Source organism: Leiobunum rupestre, chromosome 6, assembly GCF_980474605.1.
Source record: "Leiobunum rupestre chromosome 6, qqLeiRupe1.1.hap1, whole genome shotgun sequence".
NCBI lineage: Eukaryota > Metazoa > Arthropoda > Arachnida > Opiliones > Sclerosomatidae > Leiobunum > Leiobunum rupestre.
Window position 1 is genome coordinate 39413874 of NC_143389.1, and position 16864 is coordinate 39430737.

The 16864-nt window shown below is 39.1% G+C and overlaps 1 protein-coding gene across 1 annotated transcript in view; it reads left to right on the forward strand.

Moving 5' to 3' along the window:
* Positions 1–5658: 5658 nt before the first annotated feature.
* Positions 5659–16864, forward strand: part of LOC149940894 (nephrin-like) — a 207764-nt gene continuing 196558 nt past the window's right edge. Inside the window, exon 1 of the mRNA XM_090179386.1 lies at positions 5659–5948. Coding sequence (XP_090035512.1) covers positions 5891–5948 — 58 coding nt within the window. The 5' untranslated portion in view covers positions 5659–5890. The remainder of the gene's footprint in view (positions 5949–16864) is intronic.

The window sequence follows — 16864 nt, forward strand, 5'->3', positions numbered from 1 at the left end:
ATTAGAGATATATATCTAAAAATACACGAACAGAGCTATTTCAATAACCTTATTCTTGAAATGAGCCATTGTGGCCGAGAAAATGTTTCAAGTGAATAATTTGAAATAAACAATGTTTGACAGATTAAGAAATTAAAATTTTATTTTATTTTTAGGTTCTTTCGAATGAGTCTAGAACAATACGATGTATTACTCAATCTAGTGAGAAATAGGATTGAGAAGAAAAATTCCAGATTTCGAAAAACTATTTCCGCAAACGAAGCGGCTCTTACGTTTCGGGATGTGCCGTCAGGTGGCGAATTTCAAAATTTTCGCAAATTTTATTCGTGCGCGTCAATTAACAGCGCGAAAACTGCTTTTTTCGTCAAGTGGGAACTAGGCTTAAGTCGTAAAATTGTCGAACGATTTACGAGGCAGTATTCCAAATAAGGTGACCAATAGTATGAAAATACTAGAAAGATCCCGTCTGGAATGAGTTTTCTGGAAAATAGTGGAAAATAGTGGACGATAAAAATTTTACTTACAAAATTCGTAAAATTTATACACCAAAGACACTGAATATTTTTGCTGTATTTATGCTAATTGAATATACGGGACATACTAATTTTCGCAAGCAAACTCTTTTTGCAAACTTTGCGCGAGTTTTGATATTTTCAGAAATAGCTCAATAGTTTGCAAATCAAATACTAATTTGCGCAAGATTTTTGCAAAATTTTATCAGATATTGATAATTTATATTCCATTTACCTCAGATATCATAGTTTGCAAAAATATACTATTTTGCGCAAGGTTTTGGCAAACTTTTCATCGATATTGATATTTTCAATTCTAATTACCACAGAATAATCAATATCTGATAAAATTTGCAAAAAATTTCCAAAAATTAGTATCTGATTTGCAAACTATTGGCTATTTCTGAAAATATGAAAACTTGCGTAAAGATTGCAAAAAGAGTTTGCGTGCGAAAATTAGTATCGGCCAGTATAATTTTATTACTCTAAAATAAATAGTTTCAAAATTTCAATCAAGCTACTTGTTTTAATATTTTTACGCGCACTATTTTGAACTATTTTTCACTGTCCACCTTTTATATAAAAAGTGAAATTCAAGTGACGTGCGTTATTTTGCACTATTTTCCACACAAAAGTGAAATTTCTTAACGCTGTTTGTCGGGTATCCGTGTTGTCCATTCGAAACTAATAACCCTCAAAGGTTTAGAGTTATATTTTTCAATATGGCCCCTTTAATTTAGTTGATGCTTTGTTACGCCTTGTTTCTATTTTATGAAATAATTAATTTTAAAGCGATAGAATGTCTCTAAAGATACGCGAAGAAACACGTTCTCCTACTCGAAGTTAATGAACCGAAAACAACCAAAGAAAATGTAAATAATGAAAGTGAAAGAAAAAAATTAAAATGGCGAAACGCAAATGGGTGTGGAATTAAAATAGGAAAAAGAGTTGAGCGAAACATACTCGCCGAGAGGACTCGAAAGCGGAGCGTGTACGATTTCAACGAGAAAAAAATCCGTGTACAAGAAAAGGGTCGAGTTTAACGAAGGACGTTTTGCTGGCGCGTATACGTCACCTTTTTCGGAGATTTTTTCTTTCCATTTATTGAACTCGGAGCTTCCACCTGTCACGGACCTGGCGTGTGCCGCGGTGGCACCAGCGACGCACTCCGAGTGAAGTTGGTCACCCACGAAGGAGTAAAGTGGCGGAAAAATAATTAAAAACCTTTAGTACTGACGGGCTGCGTGGAGCTGAGGATGGTGCTTAGCGGACGGCTGAGAGAGAAGTATATCCCCTTCATATTTACTCGCTGCAAACAAAAGGACTTCCAATAAAACATCCATTGATTGAGAGAAAGGGAACAATTTACTTTTCATCCCCTTTTCAACCCCCACTGAACTCTCTTCACACTTCTCATTTCCCTTCCTCTCTCTCTCTCTCTCTCTCTCTCTCCTCTCTCTCTCTCTCTCTCTCTCTCTCTCTCTCTCTCTCTCTCTCTCTCTCTCTCTCTCTCTCTCTCTCTCTCTCTCTCTCTCTCTCTCTCTCTCTCTCTCTCTCTCTCTCTCTCTCTCACTCTCTCTCTCTCTCTCTCTCTCTCTCTCTCTCTCTCTCACTCCGACCTAAGATAGGGCGGTAGCTTTTCAAATGATGAGAAATAAGTGGAGACTGGGAGGGAGTCACTCGAAACTAAAAGTTTGTTTTTGAGGGGAGGAGGGAATTGTCGGTGTATTTCTTGGGTCCATAGTTTCCTTATCGCTTACATTTGCATTTTTATACAGGCTTTTTCTATTTGACCGCTCTCGATGGAAGAGATGGGATTAGTCAGTGTGTTTTGGGTAGTTTTTTAGCCGCCTTGGATGATAGCTTGCCGTATACAGGGTGTTTCTAAAGGTTATGTAAAAATTTGAAACAGTTGTAGGGGGTGAGTTGAGAAGTATGCCTGTTTTTTCCAATTTTCCTACGATGAATTAAAATAGCGCCAGAGAGCTTCAAAGTGTGGCCTACTAGCCCATGGAAGTAGGCAAAACCAAGCGAATTCAGTAAATGGTTTCCTCTCTGTTATAAAAGGGATTTGTATTTCAAAGGGAAAATAAATATTCATTCATTCATTCATTCATTCATTCATTCATTCATTATCTGGCGCTCTTTTAACTCATCCTAGGAAAATGGGGAAAAAGCGGGCATACTTCTCAACTCACCTCCTACAACTCCTTAAAATAGTTGCATAACCTTTTGAAACACCCTGTATATTCGATACGATAGGCCGTTTATGGATTTTGGTGCCCTATGTTGAAACATATTTTCTGTATTTTAGCACTTTTATATTATTAATAAAAATAATTTTGTTCGTTATATTCCTTCTATTAGCATCGGAAAAACCCGCATTGTAAACGAGTATTGAAAAAAATTAGTTCGTAAGTACTCTAATTGACGTAGCGCACGATTTTAAAAGGAGAATTATAGACTCGCTTTGAAGATTTGGAACGCGCACCAGGAGAAAAAAACGGTTAGAGTTTTTGAAATAAAATTGAGTTTTATATTCGATTTTATAAGGAGCTATTGCGGGTTACGATGAAAGCCTATCATGCCACGCGAGCCAACAGCTTCGTACACTAACTTTTACCGTTAACAAGTTTTTACGGAAGGGGAAACCGAATAGCTCCCTTCAACCAGTACAAGCAGAAGTTGTTCCGAGTTTTTTAACCCACGGCCGCAAGCTGGGTTAATACATTGATTCCAAAAGTTAATTTGTAGATAGTTAAAACTACTCCGAAAATGTAGCGTTTTCAGTACAATATCACACAATTATAAAAGAGTCACATTTTATGTTAATTCCCTTTTCATAAAATAGTGACTAATCAGACTTCTTCCAGACTGAGTGTGGTGACAATTTGTAGGTTTGGCGTGATATTAAAACCAAAGCTAGACTGAAAAATCCCCAAAATTGTCCGGCGTTATAAAATGGGAACTCGAAACTTTTCCCATCAAATGAAAATAGTTTTTTTTTGGGTGTCAGTTCTTTCTTTTCACCTTTCGTGACACCCCTCCATTGCGCCCCCCCACCAAAGTATTCAGTCTATGTAATTTAGTTTGGAAACTGTTTAAAAGAAAGTTCTAGACCTCTCTACAGTATATATAGGAATTTTTATACACTCCCCAAACGAAAGAACTAGTTTCTAGAATTGGATGAATTTTTAAGCGACTTTTCCTCTTTCCTTCAGCCATTTCCTCGTGAATAATATGCAAATTTAGCGCTAAGCTTCCCTCCCTCCGCCGTTTCTCTACTCTTGTATACTAATCTCTTTCTCTCATTTTGATGCTTGTGAATTTTTAATAGTTTTTTTTTCTCCCACAAACGTATTACCTTTTCTAAAACTCGGTGACTTTTGTTTCGAGTTCGTGAGAGTGCCAGTTCGTTTAGTTATAATAATTTGGGGCGCATTATTTATTAAATAGTACAATATAATGGATGATAATATTTAAAATGTAATTAAATTTTCCATTAGTTCAAATGGTAAAATGTTAAGATATTTATTGAACTCTCCTTCATTTTTCAATATGTTTAAAATTTCTATCGCTAAAGAGTATTATTTATTTTTACCACATAAATAGGATTAGCAGTTCGCAATTACAATATTTAAATCTCAGGTACTTTAGCTTTCCTATTTACAAAGATTGCAAATAGTTAAATATTTTTTAATTTTTTTTTACGTTGATGGTATAGATACAGTGTGTAGTAGTGGTTTAAAAGGTGGTTCGAGTTTGGTTCTCAAATTTCCTTTCGTTGTACGCAATCGCGCAAACCGGGATAACTGTTGGGTAGACTCAAATTGAAAGTCAGAACGTGTTACCGATTACAACTCGCTCCAAGAAATACGGTGGTCCGAACTCGTTACAGTTTTGTCACCCCGCGGATACTACAAAAGAGAGATAAAAAAGCAATTTTTCCTCTCCAAAAGTCGCTAACGAAAAATGATCAGTTAATGGCGCGAGTCAACGTGGAGAAATCTCCAATTGGAACGTTTCTCCCAAAATTACTCCTGTCGGCTTGTCCACTCCATCCTAAATGACCAGTATGGCCGGAACCATCCACGGGGAAGAGCGCGACTATGATAAGGGAAAAAAATCCCGCGACCCCAACTGCCAATCCCTCCCTACCCCGTTACCTCGTCCGTTTTTTGCACGTAAACGCCGGTCGCGCTTTCTATTATTTACCTCCAAGTCCCTCCTCCGCGCTCCGAGCACCTTTGGTCAGGAGGTTTCGACGGCTATAGTCTTCGCCTTCAATCAATTACTAGACGAAAGGCTTACAGGGTCGCGTATCCTCTCCTCCCTCGCCCACTGCGGAATGAACGAACTTTTGAGTCGACTACGCGCGAGATATAATAGCGTATACGGGCGAGCCCGCATCCAAAGAGGAGAATTTGACGCGAAGGGAGGAGAGGCAGGCGGCGGCTTGGACTGAAAGAGTTTGGGGCATGCGCGTCTCGGATAGCCCCAAAACGGAGAGAGACAGGGAGAGTGGAGGGCTAATACGTACTGTTGTGTGGCCCCCTCTTGGGCGTTCGCTGTGAGCGGCGGTGTTACCGGTCGCAACCCGCGATCCGGGCTTGGATGTCAGTTTGCGTTCGGCTTCCGTAGAGTTCAGATCTCGAAACTTCTATAGCTTCAAACAGAACCGATATCTCTATAGCTCAGTTTCTGTTCTCGGACTATTTCTTTTATTTATATATAATCCGCGATATTCTCTCTCGGAAAAAAATAATATACCCTCCGGTTTTATTATTTTTTTAGTATTTGTACATAAACAGGCGGTTTTTTTTCGTTCTGGTAATTTTTTTTTCTACATCGAGTCCTCCTTCGCTTTTCCGAATCGATCCTCGGTACATTTCGGGTCTAATATGATTCAACTGTTAGAATCGGTGGATTTTTTTCGTCGCGAGAGGAACGAATTGAAGCCAGTACCGCTCACGGCGATTCTGAAATAGAATTTATATATCCGGCCCTTTTTTTCTGTCTCCGCGATCTCTTTTATCCCGAGGTACAAAAAGAAGACGAAAAAGCGCAGAATCCCGGAACTTTTTCTCATCATAACTTCTTTTCGCGTCGCTCGATCCCCAACTACTCCGTTCTATATAATACGTCTCCGAAATTCCGCTTTTTGTCGCGAAGCTCTCGGAACTATATATAAAACATTTTTGTCGTTAGACGCGTCGAGTCCGCGACTCTACGAACAATTGAGAGAGAGACCACGCACTTTTCTCCTTTCAAACATTGCCGCCGTAATTCCGCCGTTCCAAACACGGAGGACACCGAATAAACAATCGCGCGGCCATCAACGGGAAGATTCATTCTTCCCTTTATACAACTAATTCCAGATGAGGTGGTGTGCCTTCGTAGCTACCGCGTGGATCTTAGGATTAAGATTTGGAAAAGGTAAGATCGAAATATTGATAAGGGTTTTAACTTTCTCGAAGTTTCTGTTGATAAAATAACGCTCCAAATACCGCCGTAAATTTTGATAATTTATTTTGCGCGAAAGTGTTACAAACCAAAATTTATTCGTTATTTTCCAATTATTCTATTACAAATATTACTTAGAAATTTAGTCCTATTTATGATCGACTAGCCCCTGTAAAAGTGCTCCAACGGTCGCACACCGGTGTGCTAAATGAAGTTCACATTTCACGGTTATACATTTCCACTTTTATTTAGATTTGTTTATATTTGGCAAATCTGTAAATAACGCTCACTTATGGGGTTTGTGGTAACGCGAGGGTGCGAGGCTTTTGCCGGCATCCATCGGCGACTGAATGGCAAGCGCGTGGTGGGATTCCGTGGCACTAATAAGCCGTAACCAGGTCTTCGTCGTTGGTCAAATATTAGGCCGATTACCATCTTGGGCCGGGATTAAATTTTGGATGATTGGGCAGATATTAAAGGCAGTTAGCTTAACATTGTATACACCTTCTCGGCGAATGCCCCCAATCCAAGGTTGTATGTTCTTAGAGGGTTCAGTTTCGCGCTAATAAAACTGGTATACAGACCAGCAACCGTTTTGGCTTAATCAAGCTCGTGTTTTATGGGAAACTGAGTAAATCCTCATCTCTCCGACGTGCCATCAAACGGGTTGAATCCAAACAAACTTTAAAGTGTATTCTAGTCCGAGGCGCGCGGCTCGCATCTCTCAGACGCGTTGTATTCGCGCCTAGTCGAGTTCATATATTTCGCTATATCGAGGACGCCGCCGAGTTGACTGCTCCATCCTTCATAAAGCAAAGGTCGTTGAATCTCTTATAGGACGCTTGACGGGCGCATTTCGGTGGTCACTTCTTGACGAGTATATCTCCTTCATCCTCCTCCCAATTGACATCCGCGTCTGTTCGCCTCTCCGGATGGTCGCTTCTCGGTTGAAGCGATAGACTTTTCCCTAGTGTTCGAATTTCGATTAATTTTTATCCATGAATAAAATAAGCTCGGCGATATTTAAATAATATTTATTTAAATAACCAATAGTTGAATAAAAATTGTAAAATGTTTAAATAATCGAAAGTTAATAAGCCTATTATTTAAATAAAACAAACAATTATTTAAATAAATGCCACTTTTATTCAAATAAATGCTTGGTTGCGTAAAAAAACATAATTAAATAAGTTAAAATGATATTCTTTTTACCAACGTTTTTAAATAAATCGGAAAATTTGTGGATAATGAATAAACAATTCCGAGCTCTACTTTTCCCCTTGATTTGGCTTAATGCTGCTTTAAGAGGAAATTATGTTATAAATTATAATAACGTGTTTTTAAAGATTTTCCGATATTAAATTAGAATTTCTTTTAGTAGATAATAGACGAGTAAAACCACCCATCGAACGCGAAGATAATGAAAACTCTAACAACACGTCTTATTTTATTTAAGACCTTGCGTTTAATTTTCAAAGTCTAATTTATAATTAATCCTAACAAGTTTTTCATTTTTGTGACGAAAATCGTTTCTAAAATGCCTGTTTTTTTTAAAGGCATTTAATAGTTTTTTAATACCCACTTTATAATTAATAAAACAAGTTTTATTAAAGGAAATTTTTATCACAGTAAACCTGTTTTAATTATGAGCAAACCGCCTCGTTAAATCAACTTTAATTATAAAATGTCCAAAATCTAACCAACCAGGACGTTAATTTCCTTAAACCCCTCAACTGCGATCGTGGTCGAATATATCAGTCTATCCGATATTTTACCGTTTTCCTCCAAAATTTAATCGTCTTTGTATGTATGTGGGCTATAATGGCGGGATTTAGCTGGTTTTACGAGCCAAAAGGTGGCGCTGGTGTTAGAAAAAGAGAGAGCGAGGACGTAAATTGGCCGATTCTAGCTGTTGAAATCCTCGCCTAATTAGCCTTTAGGATAACGGGGTCCGATTTAACATCCAAAGCCGTATACATATATGTTGTAGAAACACTAAACCAGCTTTCTAGCGACTCATATATTTTCGCGAATAGTATGTACTCCTTTTTCCATAGCTTTTCGCTCTCAACATTGATTATTCCTATTCATGGTGGGTCAATGGGTGGGAGAAATTGCGAAAGGGTGTTCTAATTCGACCGTGGTGCGGCGCTCTAGTCGCGTGTTGGTGAGCTGTTAGATTATCGTTCGCCTAATTAAGTTTTATTTCTTCCCCTTTCACCCCGAAATTGAACTGCGCCTCGTGCCACCCGGGTTTCGTGATCCCGGCTTCACCGCAACACGTCGACGATACACGAATTTATTGAACGGGGTTATATTACGTCATTAACGCCAAATTCTTTTTTTTTCTTTTATTTGCGGGCCGTAATCGCCGTGTTTTCCCGCCTATGTTAATTTTTTTTTTGCAAATTGTGTTTGACCGTAATCTTTCGTTTTTAAATAAATTCCTTATACACGCATATTTATATTTTTATGTTTAAAATTGAAGGTATAAATTATGGGTTTTTAGGTAACGTAATTTTAGACATAAATTCCTGTTTTAAAAAACGAAATTTAAGATATAAATTCCGGGTTTTAGAAATTTTAGATATAAATTCATAGTTTTAAAAAACGAAATTTAAGATATAAATTCATAGTTTTAAAAAACGAAATTTAAGATATAAATTCCTGTTTTAAAAAACGAAATTTAAGATATAAATTCCTGGTTTAAAAAACGAAATTTAAGATATAAATTCCTGTTTTAAAAAACGAAATTTAGGATATAAATTCCGGGTTTTAGATAAAGAAATTTTAGATATAAATTCATAGTTTTAGAGAACGAAATTTTAGATATAAATTCATAGTTTTAGAGAACGAAATTTTATTTATAAATTCTGGGGTTTTAGAGAATTAAATTTAAGATATAAATTACTGGTTTTACAGAACGCAATTTTAGATATAAATTCATAGTTTTAAAGAGCGAAATTAAAATATAATTTCCTGGTTTTAGAGAACGAAAATTTAGATATAAATTCCTGGTTTTAGAGAATCAAAATTTATACATATATTCCTGGTTTTAGAGAATGATTTATTTTTATAAATTCCTGGTTTTAGAGAACGATTTTTTTTTTATAAATTCTTGATTTTAGAGAACGATTTTTTTTTTATAAATTCCTGGTTTTAGAGAATGAAAATGTATACATAAATTCCGGGTTTTAAAGAACGGAATTTTAGATGTTAATTCCTGGTTTTAGAGAACGATTTTTTTTATAAATTCCTTGTTTAAGAGAACGAAATTTTAGTTATAAATTCCGGGTTTTAGAGAACAACAATTAAGATATTTATTCCTAGTTTTAAAGAACGGAATTTTAGATGTTAATTCCTTAATTGTTTTAGAAAAGAAAATTTAGACATAAATTTCTTGTTTTAGAAAAGAAAATTTAGACATAAATTCCTTATTTATAATGGAAGAAAGGAAAATTACTTACGAATCCTTTCTCTTTTCTAATAGTAGATGGCGCGTGAGTCAATTGGGCTAGTAGCGGAAACAATTGTTCGAAACACTAAATGAGGCTGTGGATAACACTAATCTTAATTTTGTAGCGCCATCTTCCTACAGTCCTTCTATAGGCTTCCACTAGAATGTTTTATCTCTTTTAAGGTTGGAAAGGCCAGAATGTATTTTTACAGATTTTAAATATGTTGATACGAGCGCGAAACCGTACTCACTAACCTATTATTTTTTTAGCTAAACCATTGCATACAGTAGCATAATGATATCTCAATTTTGCGTTAATATTCCTTTTATAACATAGCTATATTTCGAAAAATACTCTATTCATGTAGGTTACTTAAGCTATATGCAAAAAATATATTCTTACCGTAACTACTAACTGGGCACGGATAAAAAATAGTGCCTGCTTGAAACCGTAACATCAGTGTTGTTAGTAATACTTTAAACAAAATGGCGGCCCGTAACAAAGTCTATAATATTAGGATAAGTTATCGTTATAAATCTCTCAACATTCTCAGTTCTATTAAAGTCAACCTTTTCTCTTTCGTTAGTTTAATTCCGTGTTTCATTCTTGTCCCGCTATACTCGTATATAATAAATATTTCCGTTGGAGTTAAAACGGAAATCTCTATACCAAATTATCCGCAAATAGATTTTTTTGGTAAGGTTAACGATTATTTTTGTTGTACAAACTTAGGTAGAAGTTTCACGATACGCTTGACTTTGAAACTATCTCGTTTTCGGACTACGAGAGAATTTGCGAGTCTGCAGAATGTACGTTTAAATCTCATTAGTATGGACGTGGTGTTGGCCTCTCCTTTTTTGTACTCGCGATAATACGGTTCAGAGGCTGGATTTGTAGAAAGTATACATAGTCGGCTCACTCTATGAAATACGCGTTTTTACTTTCCGCTTATGCTAATTTGTCCGTAACTCCGAATGGCGTGCGTCGAATACCAGCCATCCAATTTCTGTTTCCCACCGTTTCTCTCAATCTTAATTATCTTCTTGGCGCGCTCTCGCTCGCTACAAATGGCGAAGAATCGGTCGAGTAACTCGGAACTAGGTGAAAATTTACGCGATAAATAATATAGACTAACGCGAGGCCTAAAATTCCAAAAAGTAAGGTTCGCTCAAAGCGCGCACGTTGGCGAAAATTTCAAATTAATAAACCATCGCGTCGAGTTGTATTTCGCCGGAAGATTTATCAAAGGAACGCCCACCAGGCGAACCCGAAATATTTCTTAATTAAACCTACTTTAGTTAACGTAAGCTTCCTATACAATACAACCTCGTCTTAATCATAATTAAATATTCCGAACTTTCTCCAGAAATTTTACAATTATATAAAGGTTTGCTCGTTCAAATTTAACTCTAAATGCAAATTAAACGAGCCTTACCACTTATTTGAAAATTTACTCGCCGCAATGGCCCGAGAAAGTTATCTACCCCCGCGATTCCTCGATGTTTAAACTAAGGTTTCCTCGAAAATTGTCCCGTCTAATTTGCGGCCATATCAAACGTTCCGCTCGCGCCATATACGCCAAAAGACGTCGAAAATAAAATAAAGCCGGCCAGCGGATCATTTATATCGGGAGGCTGCGCTTCGCCTTTCTCGATCTTAAATTGAAACCATTTATTAGGAAGCAAAGACGCGAGGCGGGTCACGCGTCCGCTTCCGCACCCCGGCTTGACGCGCAACGCTCGTAACAAGGCCATCTGTCGGATCGAGATCGTACTATTGGAAGGGGAAACTGTTGGGTTATTTATCCGTGAAATGTCGTTTCGTTGTTATATAGGTTAACGAACGATTTGGTGCGCCCGCCTTCGCCTCGTACGGAGCGTGGCCCTAAGAGCCTAGCTGTCTCGACGACTACTCGCCCAATTTCTTAACGGGTATTTTGGGCGCCCTTAAACCGTCTTGGAGGTTGACGTTGAGGATTTCCGCCGTTCGAAGGTGGCTTAAGCTGGCAAGTATATCGGGGACCGTTTCGCACTCACGCGATTATATTTTGAAGTTGGTCGGATCAACGACCAACTAATCCTATACTCTCCTGACTAAATTGGCTATTAGAGGACGCGTCGAAGATGTCGCGGACTTCTACTAGTCCAATATTGGATTCCTTTTAATCTTTACTATTCGAGAACCTTATTATACGAATCCGTATTGAAATTCAAGTCTGAAATGCACGCGTTTTAACGTGACCTAACTACGCGTAACGCTTAAAGCCGGAGCAACTCTCTCTCCGAAGCTTCCCAACTAGCGGCGCCACCGGTGATAATTAGTCAACTACTTGTACTACCTAAACACGGTATATTCCGCGACTAGATATTAGAGAGTGTATATTACAAACTTTGCAAAGTTACGCCTAAAGCGTGTAATGCGAACTAAACTTTATACGCGGAAGCTCGTTCAGTCTCTTTCGATTGACGCGAGCTGGATCCCTGGCAGCTAGAGTCTCCTTCAATGTCCGCTGGCTCCTAGGATTTAGTTTAATAACTGGTAGGCGTGATGTTTGGTCACTTTGGAGCGCCGTCTCCGCGTACGGCCGAAGTGTACTAACGTCTCTGGCTCGTTAGTTTGAAAGTTTACGCGAGAAGCGTGGCGCATCAGTCCCCGGAACCGCACTTAAGCTAATTAAATGAAGATTTAAAACGGAGCTCTCTCTCCTTTATCGGTATTCTGATGCAAATTCCTTTACGACTTCCAACGATATACGCTTCCGCTTGACGTCTGAAAACGTAGACCTCTTTTCCGCTTCGATGCAAAGTGGAAAACAACGTTGTCCAATTGAATAATCCACCCACTCCATCGCGCCCACTCGCCGCTTTCTTCGTCATCCGGGCTATAGCGCGTCTATGGTGAACGTTATTTACTTAATAATTCCGGCCAAGAAAATCTTTTCGTTTCATTATCTTCCCTCCTTATTTCATTATTCATTAGGCTTGTGTTTACATCTCCTCCTACGGTATTCGACGTAACGCGTCTATTATTGGATGTGATTTAGGAGTTTGTCGGGGGAATGCTTACGAAGCGATCGACTGTGACGCGACTGTTTGGAACTACTTCAAAGCGCCATCTTCTATCGGTTTTGGAACTCTAATTTTCGTATAATCAAACGTAACATTTGCGTCTTCTGATGTCTGAGATGTCTAAGACTGGTTCGTACACATTGCGACACACTTTCTAGACGGTCTTCGACATTGCGACATCGTTTTCGCCTTTTAATGAATAAATGGGAGCGACTTTGTGTAAAGTTTTAGATGAAACGCTGTTCCAAAATATTTTGAAGTATAAAATTGTTTCCATTTAATATTAGTGAACGTAAGTTTGGGTCTGTTTTGCAATTGACATAATTGAAACTAATATACAGAAATTCTACATTCATGAAGGCAGCACTTTCTCGGACTAAAAGTGTACTCTTTTTTACCTAAAACGTTTTATTCACCTGTTCCGGGGATAAGAATTACTCCGCCCCACAAACTATTCGCTTGAGATGTTAAGAGAGTAAATCGGATTTGGTCGTCTGCTTCCCAGAATGTACCTGCTAAAAAGCCCAAAAAGGCCACAGGCAGCCATTTTGAAAAACGTTTTTATTCCGACTCAAACTATTCGCCACCACAGAATCGGAGTAAAATGACGTCATAGCCTTACTCTTCTTACCCTACTCCGAGATCCCGGAACAAGCGAATAGAAAAACCACGCATCTGGACTTTCCTCAGTTAATGGGGAAGACATCCGAGGTTCTATATCTCCTTGTAGGCGGAAAATATCATCCATGGCAGAGGTTATCGTTTTGTCTATTCTCAGTTAACCCGAATGTTTTCTTGACTGGCGTTATTGTCCCTTTAAGTTTTGTTTAGGGTTTCTTTTCCAACATAAAAATTTTAGGAAATAAGTATGCGACGTATTTTTCCCGAATTGTGTGTTGAAAATACCATGTTACCTTGCCAATTTTAGGTACATGTTTCAAGAGAATAACAAATTATTTCTACTTTATCTACCCCTTACACTGTGGTGGCGATTGGGTGTTTGCTCGTAGCATCGTCTGCATACGTCATAGCTAAGCCCTTGAAACGGCCGCCATGACATTAATTTCACGTCACAAAGTACGAGGCAAAAAGTCACGAATTACGAGGCAAAAAGTCACAAATCACGAGGCAAAAAGTCACAGATCACGAGGCAAAAAGTCACAAATCACGAGGCAAAAAGTCACAAATCACGAGGCAAAAAGTCACAAATCACGAGGCAAAAAGCCACAAATAACGAGGCAAAAAGCCATAAATCACGGGGCAAAAAATCACAAATCACGAGGCAAAAAGTCACAGATCACGAGGCAAAAAGTCACAAATCACGAGGCAAAAAGTCACAAATCACGAGGCAAAAAGTCACAAATCACGAGGCAAAAAGCCACAAATCACGAGGCAAAAAGTCACAAATCACGCGGCAAAAAGTCACAAATCACGGGGCAAAAAGTCACAAATCACGGGGCAAAAGGTCACAAATCACGGGGCAAAAAGCCACACGGTCCCGCGAAATAATCACGTGGGCTTCTTAATGTCATGGCCGACCTATACGGGTTACCACGGCAACGAACATAAGCCACACCCACGAGCAAGCTACGAATATGGTATTACAATTCCTCCCCGGAAAACGTTCACCATCGCAACAAACCGCTGCAAAATTAATAGCAGGAAAACGCGATATCTTTTTCCCACTGTACCATACAATCACCAGAATAAAAAAATAATAATTCTTTTTAATGGAAAAACACACATTTCCGTATAAAAAATTCGATAACTAGAATTGAAAAAAAAAAACTTTATCATTTTAAGAATATTTTCTCTGAAAAAAAAAAAGATAAAACCTTTCCCGCAGTAGAAGTTGTTCGGTACAGAATCGTTGTAACAAGGAAGCTTACAATATACTAGTCGACAATTTGAAACGATGCGGGTACTACTTTATTCTTCCTTTACTCTTACTATATACTCGGAGTCCCTCTGAGTATACGGCCAAGGGCTATCTGTAAAAAAGAAACGTAGTATATAGACTAGATAGTATTTTATTCCATTTATTTCTTTATTATAAGAGATCTTAGTTTTACATTACGGGGGAATTTTTGCCCTTCGAGGAAGAGAATTCGGGATGAGATAGAGAATTCGGGATGAGTTATTGCGGGAGCCAGAGTATTTCTACTTTAATTTTGCTCGGGGAATTTTACAATGTAATTGGATCCACGCGGATGGAATAATAATAAAAAGAACGTAAGAAGAACAAGGTAAAAAAAAATATAAAAAAGAGCTAGATTGATAAAAAGCTCTCGCGAACTAAACATATTTTTTTGTTCGGTTTTGGAACGATTTTTTCGCAGCCGGGCGAAAATTTGGTACGCGCAGTATTTTAGGGGGAGATTTCCGGCAAAATTGGCCTTCTCGTTGCAAAACTGCGATCGTAAAATTCTAATTACGTTTTAAAATATTGCTATTTGGGAGTTGGCGGGGGGAATACGCTTAGCCGCGAGTCAGCCCAATACTTCATTCAGATAAGAGAATGAAAGGCCTCGAGGCCGGGCCCGGGCCCGACTAACAATGAATACCGACAGAGAGAATAGCCCCCCAAAAAAAGAAGAATACGTGGCCCATATTTCCTTTCAAATTGCCTCCGCGAGCCAGGAGCGCTTCCCGTGATGCCCGAGACTTACGTATATACGTCCATTTTGCAGCCGCGTATAGTCCGAGTTTCCTTCACTCTATTGTTTCAGGAAAGGCGCTGGTACGGGTAAAGTTTGTCGAGAGCTTTCATACGAAGAGAGTGGGTTGATTACGAACGGAACTATAGTTTTATCCGCGTGGATGTTCCCATTCTCTCCTCTCTTTCGGCGTGTAATAGCTCCAACAGGATCATAAATCCAAGCTGCACTGCCGCTACTGCTTCCGCGTTTTCTCCCTTTTTACCAGTTTATTTTATTTTTTTATTGTCTAGCCATCGCGCGCACCTTTGTATCAAAAAAAAAAAAAAATTCGCCAGTGAAGGGCTCGTCAACGTAGGCGCCTTTTGATTATAGCTCTCTTTGTCCGTCTTTTGACGTAGCCGCCCTGCCGAGAGGGACAAGCGGAGCCGAAAGGGTCAAAAATCAAATGGATATTTCTGTCGTTCGTTCCAATCCCGGGAGAGCTCTAAACGCCTCGAAATTTCGCGAGTGCTTGTCCCCCGTTTTCAATTTTAATAAAAACTGCCTGTTTCTGACGTATATCGACGTTGAATTTGGGAATAGAAAGACCCGATTTCGAGCGTTTTAGAGATCCCACGGCCATATTTAAATTTTCATTTCTCCATTGGCGTTTAGGCTTTACGACCGAAATCGTCCGTATACGCCAAAAAAGACCGCTATTTTTGGAGTTTTTGTCACGAATACGCGCTTCGAATTTCGATCCGAAAGGATAGAACTTTTTCACTTAAACGTATAAGTGATATACCACAGATATTTAGCCCTACCCTGGCCATCTCGGTTTTGGCAATGAGACAAAGCCCTAGAGTATTATCCGATCATAAGTCAGTCGCTAGTCTGACAGCTGTAATAACGTGAAGGCTTGTTTCTTGACCCTGGTCTTTCTTTCGTAGGCATTTGTTCCCCGAGCCGCGGTCGAAAAAACGAGCCAGAAGGTATACGGCGCCCGCTATTGATCACTCTTCTCAACTCCCCGAAAGGAACCCTTTACACGGTACCGCAACTATACCGTTCTCCTCTCTATAAGATGCGATATACATCGCGTTGCTTACGTAGTGTTTCCCACGATTCTTTTCAAAGAAGCCCGAGCCAAAAACCTCTTTCGGATACATTTACGGTAATCACGCTGCCATATATGTACGGGCATTACGCTCTGGCTTTTAATTTCAGCCCTTTCCTAAAGGTGGCACCGTATAGTTTTTTATATTTCTTGCACACCCCCCTCATTGCCGAAGTGGTAGACGCGTTTCCCCTCTCCTTCATTAGGGATACTGATAGAACGAAGAGTCCTCATCCGAAGATAATCCTCCCTGGTTAAATCTATACAGACTGTTCCTTTATTCCAGCCTTCGTTCGCGTAACCAACTAAGCCTCCGAGGTCGACTTAGGGGAAGTGATTTTTGTTTATTCCGGTCCGTATCCTAGCAGCGACGGGAAAGCGAACATCATCCCGCCTTCCGTGATTTAAGAGGTTTTCCTCCTCCATCGCTCGCACCCAGCACCGCTCTCAATCTCTCTCCTCCTTCTCGCTCGCTTTGCCCTGTCGATAAGGCTAGCCCCATCTTCGACTAATAGATCTCTCTTAGCCAGCCTGTAATATTCTTTATTTCTACCGCTTTTCTCGCTCATAGTTCTCTCTCGCACTTTGCCGTAACGGAAATCCCAGC